Source organism: Culex pipiens, chromosome 1 (assembly GCF_016801865.2).
Source record: "Culex pipiens pallens isolate TS chromosome 1, TS_CPP_V2, whole genome shotgun sequence".
Classification (NCBI taxonomy): Eukaryota; Metazoa; Arthropoda; class Insecta; order Diptera; family Culicidae; genus Culex; species Culex pipiens.
In genome coordinates, this window is record NC_068937.1 from 73,630,351 (window position 1) to 73,643,019 (window position 12,669).

A 12,669-nucleotide genomic window follows, 5' to 3' on the forward strand; every position below is an offset into this window, starting at 1 on the left:
TCAATTCCCACAGATTGATGGCCTACGGGACAACGTTGGTTTACGCACTTCTGGTGTAGGTGTTTTTGCGATCGTTACAGCTTCCGTTCCGTGGGACAACACGGAAACGCTGGGTTGTCAGCAGGATTCGATTGGAATATTTTTGGTTACCTGAAAAAAGATTACGTCATTCGGCTAAATCATCCAAAAACATAACTAGAAATGTAAAATTTAACCTTCAATGTAAAATAAAAAAATGTAGTCAATTTAAACTTGTAAATTTGTAGAAAAAAAAATTGTTTAACACAACAACAAAAATTCAAACATTTTTAATTTCAGATAAAAAATCAACATCAACGCATGTTGATTTTTTATCAAAAATTTGTATGGAGAATTTTGTTTTCTTTTTTAATTTAAAGTGCATGTGTTTCTTGGGACTCTGAAGTCCTTGCTTTAAAAAAGCAATGAACTTAAAAGTTTTTAAACAATTTTGAAATGTTTTAATGTTAGAATCGTTAAAATTTAAAATATCTGAATATTTTTAAAATAAAAATTAAATCTTTGATATTTTGAAAATATCAAGAATTTTAAGAATAATACAATTTGAAAATATAAGAGTTCTAAATTTTACAATTTAGGAATTTTTGACTTTTACCATTTTATAATTTCATAGTTTTATAATTTTAACTTAACATGGGGCTCACGCACACTATCAAAACAAATGTTTGGCAGTGTGTGTGAACTTCGTATAAAAGGGGTGTCAAACTAAAAAGTGACCTCGTTCGTTTGACAACAGTTGGTGTCAAACCATCGGGGTTTGAGTGTATTGTTAAAAGATAACCAAGATAACCAAATAAATAAACAGAATTGAATTGAATAGAAATAATTTTATAATTTTTATATATTTTGAATTTTTATCATATTTTTGAACGAAACCATACCTTTTAATTGTATTATTTTATATTTATTAGAATCTTAGAAAATTTTAATTGTGGAATTGAAAAGATTCAGAATTGAAAAAATAGAATATTATTGTTTAGAATTTGTGATGGTTTCAGGTTTTTAATTCTCCAGTCCCCCCCTCCCCCACCCCCTTCTCCCCCGCACACTTTCATCGTCCTCATTTATTTTCCGTCGTCCTAATGGGATGCACACCCCCTCTATCGTTTCAAAAACACAACTCACCGTATAAAAACCACGCATCGCCACCTCCCAATAAACACCAATCCGCTTCCTCGATCACAGACTGGGTGCTCCCCTTCCCGTCTTCCGGCATGGCCCGCCGGAGTAACAATGTGACCCGTTCTCCTCCACCTCCACCACGAAGGCCGAAATCAGGAAATCTTGAATATAAATATTGCTGTGATAAAGTCGATCGCAAAAAAGCAACGCTACTTAACAATCAACCGGCCAAAATCCACACGAAACTTTTCAACAACGTAAACTGGTTCGATTCGGTTCAAAGTTTCTCTGATTTGATCAAGTCCAAACAAGACCAACTGAAGAGAACTGTCAAACTGCGTCGACGAAAATCGTGACGTCAAATTGAAGGAAAATCGATGGAAAAAACAATGTCGGGCATGTCGAGTGTTTGTCGTCCGTTTGTCGTCCTTTCGACCAATCGAAATCGAAACGGTAAAATCAAAACCGCGCGACAGCTCGTACGACGTGCGACATTTTTCAAACAGGGAGCTGTTAGGGCTGACCTCAAAACTTCTTAGCTTTTGCTGGTAGCTGTGAAAGCGCTTTCAGTGCTGAATAGTGACCATGTTTTAGTGCTGGATGGTTACTTGGGTTACTACAAAAACATAAGACTATCTGCAGCGCGAAGTTTTATAATTGTTTCGAATGGGGTACGGACAGGGGTTTTTTCACAAAATAGTCGCCAGGTTCGCATGGTTCTTATGCTAGATCCCTCTGGTGGTACTTTTGTGATACTTATGGTACGTTCGTTTGATGGCTAGTTCCACACTGAATGCCGCACTCAGAGCTGTCAAAGTGTTTCTTTGAAGAAACTCGCGCTAGTTCCGCACGAGTTTCGCCGCCATCTTGCAACTGAAACTCTACCCAGTGAGAAATACGGGGCCGATCAGACCTACAGGGGCCGACGCGGGTCTGATTTTGAGACACGCATCAGACCCGAATCCTTAAGGTGTTTCGCACCCGAAACGTCAACCTGTCAAGGTTGTTCGAACATCGCAAGAGGCCTACATGCGGGGCCGATGTAAGAACGACGTAAAGGTGAAAAATCGGACGCGCATCAACCTCTCTTTTTAGGTTCTTCTTCTTCTTTTTTCTGCCATTTGTCAAACTCATAATTTGTTTTGATTGAAACAATTAGTTTATTTTTCGCGTTTTTTGCTCTTTTTTCACTTTATTTGACAAAAATATATACAGCGGGACAGGTTCCGGTTGATCTGGCCTGAAAGGATTCGTGTAGCGGTCGTTCCGAGGGAACTTGCATGGCGGTGCAGGAACGTGGTCGTCCGGTGTGGCATGTTTCGGGCGGCGTCGATCCGAGAGCGCTTGCAGTGCCATGGCCGCGTGCCGGTTGCGGACGGCGTTTGGGGTTGGGTGCAGACCAGGGGACTGGGCCATTCGGCAGAATGACAGTCGGCGGAATGACGTTCGGCAGACAACCAAAAGGCAGAAAAGGTCATTCGGCAGACAAACATTCGGCAGAAAGTAGATTCGGCGGAAAAGTACGAACGGCAGAAAAATGTTCGGCAGAAAAGGTCAAATGGCAGACAGGGTCATTTGGCGGAACGTCGATTGGCGGAAAAGCACATAAGGCAGAAAGGTTCATATGGCAGAAAAGTACAGAAGGCAGACAAACAAATGGCAGAAAAGATCAATAAGCAGAATATATCATAAGGCAGAATATTATTTGGCAGACAAAGTCATTTTTGTCGGATCTCCTACGAAAGGCCGAATCTCAGAAGGCCGAATCCCGAAAGGCCGAAATTCAAAAGGCCTAATTACTCGAAAGGCAGAATTCTCATAAGGCCGAATCCCAAAAGTCCGAATGCTCGAAAGGCCGAATCTCAACCCCGCCCGAATATTTTTTGAAGTTTATGTCCCTCGACTCTGACCAAAGTCGAGGGGGGGGGGCAAAGAAATAAAAAAGTATAAAAATTGAAATTACGAGCCATAGTTTCAACATTTTAATGAAAAAAGTGTTTTAAAATGCATTATACACCTGTCCAGTTGTTTTGCAATCATTAGTTTCCAAAATATCTAAGTATTGACGAATTTTTTTTTTAATTTTTTTTTTTAGATTATTAATGCAGAAATATGCTTTTTAGATTGTTTTCAGTTCTTTAGACTTCTATTTTCATGGAAATTTTGAAGTTTTTTGGAATTTTTTTTTTTTGCCCCCTGATTTTTCAGACCGATTTTGAAGGGGGAGGGGGGGGGGGCGACATAAACTTTGAAAAATATTTGCAACGGCCTTATGTATTAAAAATTGGTTTCGAAATTAAGAAGGCATAACTTTCTAGCATTGCTGCTATAATTTTTTTTAAAATTTTCTATTTATTTGCCGCAAAAAATCAATTGCAATAGTTTGAATTCATTTAAGTACTTGGTGGCGAATGATCAAATTTCGGTTATCGTCACCATAATTCAATAAACAACAAGATTGAAACACACAAATGCTTTAATGCATTCTACTCTACTCACTTGTATGCTTGGTAACAATATGATAGGTAAAGATAAACAGATTGTACTCATTATGTACTTATTTCGCCTAAAATTACAAAAAAAAAACAAAGTATGTTAGTTTAATGTATCTTTAAACATCATAATCAATGAAAATCGTGAAAATATGAACAAAATTCTGAATTCCACAATCATTCTGCCTTTCGAGCCATTCGGCCTTTTAAGACGTTTTGCCTTCTGAGCAAAATACAAAATCCGGCCTTTTGAATTTCGGCCTTCCGAGATTCTGCCTTTTGAGTTTCGGCCTTTCGAGGCAATCCCTTTTTGTCTAACTTCCTACCAGCAACTTTATCGAGACAGGACCCAGTGAGACAACCTGGACTGAGCTTACGACTTAACCTGTAGGTCCGACGGGGGCCAACATTTAATTTCCCGTCCGACGGAAGGCGTGACCAGACAAATCTTTAAAAGGGCATAACATTTCCGATCTTTTGATACCCATACATCTAGGTTTTCTTTAAAACCCACGTTTTTAAATACCTGGGCTTTTTGCCTAGTTTGATCCACGAGAACAAAAATTACGAAAGTCCATACATTTTTGACAGGTTGCTCAAACGAAACCATAACAACGTTTTTGCCTAAGTATTTAAAAACGTGGGTTTTATAGAAAACCTAGATGTATGGGTATCAAAAGATCGAAAATTGTATGCCCTTTCCGATGCCACATAGATTGACTTGTGAATTGTGGACCGGTTCGGATGCCGGCGGATTTTCCGACGACGTAATTCCGGGTTGGTGCGAAATTCCAACGAAAAATCTATTCTAGCGATACAAAGACCCCCAAAACGGTGTTATACCCACTCCAGAATGTTTATTTAGCAATTCTATGGTAATATATTGACGTTCAGTTAAATTAAAAGTTTGCAAAATTAAGTTTAGATAAGTTTTATATATAATTTCCAGAGTTCTATAAACTTTCATACTAAGTAAGTAGTAAACTTTATATTCAATCCAAAATATTTTTTTAATCAGTCAAGGATGCCTATTTGGAGTTGGGAGACTGGAATTATGGTGATTTGTCAACAAATAACATTATTTATGTTAATTTTTCGAAAGGTGTACAAACTTTTGTTGCACCTTTTTTAATTTCTGTAATAGTATTTGTTATATAACTTTTTATTGAAATCATCTTTTCATGAGCTTTTTATAGCAAAATGTTCGGCATGAGTTTCTGAACAAAACGTAGTACTAGGTTTTTGTCAAACTTTTAATTGTTTATATGTTTCATCACAAAATGTGCATTGTGCCCAAGGGGTGTAAATACTTTTTTTACATACTGTACTTTCTTTTAATGTGTACCAACATTGACCAAAATATGACATCGGTATTATGTCTACAGCCCGAGTTATTCAACTGTCTCATTATAGACGCACTTGGCAGGAACAATGAGACACTCTACGAAAATCAATTATTTTCTAATAAAACGTCATGTTTTTGTATTGTTCCGTTGCAGGTAACTTGCCTTAATTATTTCAAAGCAATTTTACCAACTTGAAACTTTAATTAACAAAAGTTATACCAAAAAGTATCAGAATTTTGAAAAATCCATATATTTATACCAAAAAACTTTATATTTTTTTGTTAAATGGAGTTAAAACTCAATAAATATGCCAAAAATCACTTTCAATTAATATTTTGAAAGAGTTACATATAGTGCGTCCATCCCGGGAATTCCCGGGATTTTTCCAAAACCGGGAAATCCCGAATCCCGGGATTTTTATATTTTATCCCGGGAATCCCCGAAATCGGTAAAAATATCAATGGAAATTCAGATTTTGTTGTGGAAATAGATTAACAACGATTAAAAAATAAAAAATAAAATATTAAGCATATATCAGCATTGATTCTACTTATAGAGAATAATTGTTAGATCCGTAAATTGCCTAGCGCTTGAAATTTTTTCTCTTCACTTTTATATTCATTAATTTAAATTGAAAAAAGTAATTTTAAATATTTTTTTATGAAACATCTTTGGCAACCAAGACAAATGTATCGAATCAGAACAGCTGTTTTAGTTTATTTTTTTTGCATAATATTTTGATTTTTCTGATTGATTTCGGTTAAAACAGAAACAGAACAAAACAATTAGTACACCGATCTCCAAATTAATTGCTCTAAAATCTCGTGTACTTATTCAGTCTGTAGTCCAGATTTTCTCCAGTTGGCGGTAGGGACTTTAAGATAATTTGTAAAATATTTTTTTATTTTGGATTAATCAATAAATATTTTCTATTTAGAACATGAATGTCTAAACTTATCTTAAATTTTACATTTGTTGGTATGATTTTATTTGCTGTTTTTTTTTATTTGTTGTTTTAGACATTTTAAAAAAATGTTGAAGCTTTTCTGGTCATGTCTTATAAAAAAATGTATTTATAAGAGACTTATTCAATTTGAATCACACTGGATTAAAATTTTTGATACATTTAAAAAACAAAGCACAACAAAGAACAAAAACTAATCTTTCAAGCTATCTAAAAACGGTTATTCTTGTTCAGAGTAGATTTTCACCAATGAACAGTATTGAGCTTAATCCATGATTTTTAGCTTGAAAACATAAATTTTATTAATGTTTTAAAAATTCCCGGAATCCCGGGAATTCCCGGGATTTCAAAAACATTTTTCCCGTTTCCCGGGAAATTCAAAACCCGGGAAAATTGGACGCCCTAGTTACATAGATTTTGAAAAGAAGAAAAATCAAAGTGTCTCATTGTTACCCATGGGCTGAAAGGAGTGAGGAACAATGAGGCAGCCCTGGATTCTGGGTATACACGCAAAATCCTGATAACACAGATCTGTGTAAAAAAATTACACAGGTTGTTGAACATGTTCTAGCTGTCAAAACTGTGTAATTTTTCAACACAGATCTGTGTAAAAAGTTACACAGATTTTCGATCAGCTTCCCTTTTAAATCTGGGTAAAAAAGTGTTGGCATTTTTTCAGCAGTCAGAGCAACCAGCAGTTAGCAAAGATGGTGAGTAATTTTTCTAAAAAATATTACATTAATTGCTTTTATTAAACAAGTTCAACTTTCCAGATAGCGGACCTGTTGCACTGGAATCGATGCGGTGTCCAAGGAATTGTTAGTTGGTCAAGAGTCGGCGGATGATGGTAAGAAAATTATACTTTATATTCACAGTCTTACCCTAACCTAACTTTATATTTTTTCATAGCGTTGATTGAATGAATGATGTCAATGAAGCCAAATTCCTGCGTCCGAGAGCCTAGATGTGCAGGCCCTGAAGTGGAATGCTCTGCCAGGAACGTATACATCATCGCTCCAAGAAAACTAGTTCACTTTCCGGGACCAAACTAGCTCCAACATCGTCTAATATGATATCTTCCGGAAGAACATCAATAAACATCAATCTTGTTTTATTTTGATTTAATTTAAGTATTTAAGACGATTTTTTATTAATCCAGAAGTAAAAATTGTGCCTGAAATAATTTACCCAGATCTGTGTAAAATTTTACACAGGTCGCTGGTTGAAAAATTACACAGATTTGACAGACAACGGCTGTACACACTTCTGTGTACATGCCTTTTACACAGATTCTGTGTATTCCCGGTTTTGGGCGATCTGTGTCAAATTTTACACAGATCTGTGTTATGTGGATTTTGCGTGTATTCTTAATTTTGGTCAAACCAAAAGAAAGGACATTGTAGCCCAACTCATTCCCTATGAAACGTCGAAAAAAATCTGGAGAAATGTTAGTTTTGGTGTTTATGGCAGCCTATGAGCGAAAAACTATTTTTGTTCATAATTTACTTTTACACCCCAGAATCAAACATTAATGAATAACTTTTCAAGGGAGCTTCCATAACCAAAGCCACTATTATGGCAGACGTGTATCGTGTAGACACACCTTTCCCCAAAATATGAGCTTGTTTGGTTGAAATTACTACTTGTGAGAGCCATTTTATCATTGTTCCCGTGTCTCATTGATGATTACTCTACCCTAACCTACATCCCACATAGAAAAATGGGCGGAAAACGGCCAAAAAGCGGGGACGTTTTGCCTGTAAGCGGGCCCGATTTTCAGCACGCTTTTTCCCCTCGTTGTGGCCTTTTTCGTGCCAGAATGCAACATTTAGGCGGGCGTTTCGCATTTTGGCCGAGCTGTTACGCCCGTCTGTGGCACGCTTCTGGGCACATTTTGACCACGATAACGGGCAAAAAAACGATGGCGGAACGGGGCGCATTTTGGGGGTGCTTCTTCTTCTTTAGTATTTCCGGATTCAGTTTAGAGCGGTTAGGGTGATCAATACAAATTGGGTGTCAAAAAAACAAAACAGATTAAAATTTTTATTCAAAGAGTTCTTAAAATTACAATAAAAGCCACTAAACCTATTTAAAACTAGCTTATATAAATAAAAGATGAATTTATAGGTTTTAGTAAATTTAAACTGGTCCTATTGTTTTAAATAACTGAATTTGATAAAATTATTTTACTATACTAACCAAAATAGTTTCAATAACTTTAAATTAGTAGTAATTATTAAAATTTAGTTGAAGTTAGGTAAATTTTGTTAAATTAAGGTAAATTTAGATTAATTGCGTTAAATTTCAAGTTTAGTTTAATGTTAACTACAACTACAATACAGTTGAATCTAGTATATTTTATTTAAATTTAGTTTATTTAAGTAGAATTGAGTTAAATTGATGTGAATTAATTATAATATAGTTAAATTTGATTGAATTTAGTTAATTTTATTTGAATTTAGCTAAATTTCGTTACATTAAGAATAATTTAGTCAAATTTAGATAAATTTAGTTGGATTCATATAAATTAAGTTAACTCAAGCTACATAAAGTTATATCAAGTTAAATTAAGTTAAATAGAGCTAAATAAAGTTAAATGAAGTTAAATACAGTTAAATTAAGTTAAATGAAGTTAAATAAATTCAGATTTATTTAGTTAATTTAAGAAAAATTTAGTTAAAATAAGTTAAATTAAGTAAAATTTAGAAAAAAATAATTAAATTTATAAAAATTTAGTTGAATTTTGTTTAAAATTAGAAAAATGTAGTTAAATTTAGTTTAATTCAGTTAAATTTAGTTTAATTCAGATCAATTTAGTTAAATTCAGTTAATTTTAGCTAAGTTTTGTAAATTTTGGTTAAATTTTGATAATTTTAGATAAGTTCAGTTATAGTAAACTAATTTTAGTTGAATTCAGTTAAACCAAGACAAATATAGATAATTTTGTCTAAATATAGTTAGATAAGGTTAAATTTTGTAAAATTTAGTTCAATATAATTGTTTTATTCGTTAGTCAAAAGAAAACACGTTGTTTCTACTTAACTAACTGCGTTTATTCTCGACGACGTTACTGCTCCGCACTCGGAAGGAGAAAGAATCAATGAGCACGAATGAACGAGAAAAGCGCGGGCGCGCGCTGCTGAATGACGTTCAGAGGGAACGTTCACAAACTACGAATTCCGGGGCCGGCTACATATGACGTACCACAACATCCTCCCTGTTTTACAATAAAGAAAATGTTGTTTTTTCTGGATCTCTTGAACGTCGAATTTCCTCGATACTCGACATCACGTGTGAGGTTTCTTACGTGGACGCAAGTTTTCCGGATAGTATGGAGTCCGCGTGACATCTACTCTCTGGTTTCGGGTCAGGAAAGGTCTGGTTGAAGTTGGATTTCCGCTCTTCCCTGGATCTTGTAGTGACCTTCCCTGATGGACTTCAACATCTCTCTGTCCTACGATGCTCTGAACTTTCACACGGTGAATATTCATCAGCGATTGACCAGGATCTGGGGCAGTACACTTGACGGTTTTGCAGAACTTGACCAATTCCAGGACACGACATACGTTCGCCGAAAGGAGAGGACCATGATCGAAGTTTACAACTTGCATTAATAGGTTGTACTTACGACCTGCTTTCCGACATGGAACCTTCACTTGACCGATCACTGGAATGTTGTATCCACCAAATCCTCGGAGACGAAACGCTGATTGCTCCAGCTTGACTTGGTCATGTCCTGTCATCCTTTTTAACCATTTAAGTCCCACAAGGCTGATGTTGGCGCCAGTATCAAGCTCGCACGACACGAACTGCCACTTTCCAGCGACGAGACACTCCAGCTCCGCCGAAACACTTCCGCCGTTGATTGCCTTTTCGACGATCTTCCCGATTGAACGGGTATCACTGCTATCACTCTCACTTTCCTCCGTCGTTGAGCCTTCATCTTCGTCACTTTCGGTCACACGATGCTTCTTCTGCTTCTTTCTTCGCTCAGCTTTACACACTTTTTCGAAGTGGTTTTTTCCACCACACCTGTTGCACTTCTTCCCAAGTGCTGGGCATGCACCCTTGGTAAAGTCGTGCATAACGCCACAGAACTTGCACTTCTTCTTGCTCCTCTTTACGCACTTGACTTCGCCGCTCTGCTGCACTTCGGTTACTGGGTGGCGTTCGGAGATCTCCTCGGTACGGCACATGTCCAAGGCCACAGCTTCCGTCAGGTGTTGGGTAGTGATCAACTTCGATCTAAGTCGCAACCACTTTACCGACGTTGCTAGCTTGTACATGATCATGTCTTCCTCCAGAACATTAAACTTGCACAACTTGGCGAGCGACTTAAGACGGCACAGATAGTTGTCGATGCTCTCATCTGCTGCTTGTTCCAATGAAAAGAACTCGAACCAGTCCACGAACTTGTTCCGTTCACGGGTCACTTTGGCTTTGATCGCTGCCAACACTAATGCTGGATCGTCCCGCTGAGCCGCCGTCAGCTCAAAGTTGTAATACTTTTTCAACGCGTCTCTGCCCACCACCGAAAGCAAAATACTGGCTTTTTGCTTATTCTGCGCAACAGGCCAACCATCCATGCCGATCGCACTGGCATACGTTTTCCAGTTCTTTTCGAAAAAGTTAAAGTTCTCCTCCATTTCGCCCTCTAACTCCAGCGGGGGCGGAAGAGGAATGTACGCCGCTGCAGGGTTTCCGGCTTGTGAGTTCGCCGCAGGCCCACCTGCCGGCGGTTTCACCTGATGGTCCTTGAGAGAACCAATCATCTCTTGAAATCTTCCCATAAATTGGGCGAACTGATCTGCATTAGCCTGTCCCATTTTGTGGTCATGTCGAGGAATTTCAGTTGCTCACTTCTTAAATGGTAGATTATGATGTTAGGAACAATGTTTTCTTAGACAAGAAAAAATAATAAAATACTTTCTCGCACCCCCTAATCGATTTACTGAAAAAAGTCACTTTTTTGAACAAATTTTCTAAAATCGCTTGGAATCAATACAAAAACTGTTTCGATCAGGTGTGTATTATCTTCAAACGATAGGTTTTTGTCCATAGATTAAGATGCACTATCAGTATTAGACGAAAATTTAAGTTTTTGGACTCGAAATTCATCGAGGCAAGCCGTGCGTGCGTCGTGACGTTTAAAATTTTTGCTCCGCGTTTTTCGTTTTCTTAAGAGTTTTAAACATTTGAAAATTTTAGTTTACAATGGAATTTAAGTTTCAAATTTATGATTGTATGGAAAACGGTGTGTTAACTTTTCGCGATTTTTGTTCCGGTAAATCTCTTCCGGTTGAAAACTTCCGGCGGATCTCTGTCCCGGTGGATAGATGCAGAATGAGCTGGAGTTGGAAAGCGGAAGAAGCATTCGGGGAAGTGAAGTTCATAGTTGTTCCAGATGTGAAATCTTTTTCTGGACGATTCAGTCCTAAGCAAGAACGGGAGGAATCAGGTTTGGAAAAGAAGAAGAAAAGAAGGAAAATTTTGAGGTGGAATCTTCCTTCAGAAGGAAGTAGAAACGGCTGGAAACAGGAGTGGGATGAGGAAGGTTCAAAAGCAAGAAATTTAGAGTATATAATTTGAAAGCGGTTGTGAAATTGAAGATTTTTTTGGCGATATTTTGAAAGTGAAAATAGTGTTGTCACACGAAGCTTTACCGAGCACGCGTTTGTGGCAAGGGGCCGCCTCTGCTGCGTCTGGGTGATTTGTCGAGTGCTAAAAACTCAAAAGCGGCTGCCAGCAGGTGTGATGGAAACAAAATTGCGTTGAAAAGGGAAAATTGTGATGATAGTAGAAATTTTGTGAAAAATCAGAAGAAATTAGAGATGGCGGATTGACGGGAACATGAAGGAACAGAGGGTCGCAGAGTAACAAGCGAGAGAAAACTTGCAGAGCTGACGTTCGATGCCTACTACGACCATTTGGGTGAGTTCGTTCTATGTTGAACATTTTAGTGGGGAGGGGGAGAACATAAGTGCGAGAGCCAATAGATCTGAGTGAATTTGTTAAATTAAACTAATTTCATCATATTTTACAAAACCCAAAAAACCATGATATATTCCATCTATAATATTCTACTTGTCGAAGATTTTCATGTCGTTTCATTTTGATGTCAGAACTTCATAAGAAATTATGTGACTCTAAACTGACGTAGCATTTTACCCATCCATTACTTTATTTTTTTTAAATTCTGATCTTTACCATAAATTTATTTTAAAAATCAAATAAAAAACTGGTTTTATAGTATAATAACTTCGTAATTTTCCTCTAATTGGTCGCAGTGGCAATAAAGCTCAACAAAAGATAGTATAACATAATTCTGATAAAATTGCTTTATTCCCTGCTATCTAAAAAAAAATTGTTATATCATATTATTATATGGTAAAAATGTTTTGTAACAGTAAATGCGTATTAGTTACAACAAGTAAAAAGTGATTATTCTAACTTCTGTCTAAAATGCTACGTCGGTTTGAATGGTGTCTTAGTTTCATTACATGGATATATAATCTTAATTCTTGTTTACAGATTTTGGACCCATCCGGCAGTTACATTTAACGTTGTATAGAGTATCAATTGTTTCAATGAATTTCAGGTTCACTATTGGATCCAACTGGAAGATTTTCAACAATTATATACAGTTGTAATAGATGTAATGTCTCGATTTTGGCCTCAATATTTCGTTTGCTCGATTGTTTTTATA

General features: G+C 36.6%; 1 protein-coding gene across 1 annotated transcript; it reads right to left on the bottom strand.

Moving 5' to 3' along the window:
• Positions 1-9,018: 9,018 nt before the first annotated feature.
• LOC120429606 (uncharacterized) lies at positions 9,019-12,350 on the bottom strand. The gene has a single exon (XM_039594638.2). It carries the CDS (start codon positions 10,787-10,789, stop codon positions 9,251-9,253), a length of 1,539 nt encoding a protein of 512 aa, XP_039450572.1. The 5' UTR covers positions 10,790-12,350; the 3' UTR covers positions 9,019-9,250.
• Positions 12,351-12,669: the final 319 nt, after the last annotated feature.

Excerpts from the sequence above, each read along its gene's own strand:
- LOC120429606 (XM_039594638.2), bottom strand. The coding sequence starts at position 10,789 with ATGGGACAGGCTAATGCAGATCAGTTCGCCCAATTTATGGGAAGATTT.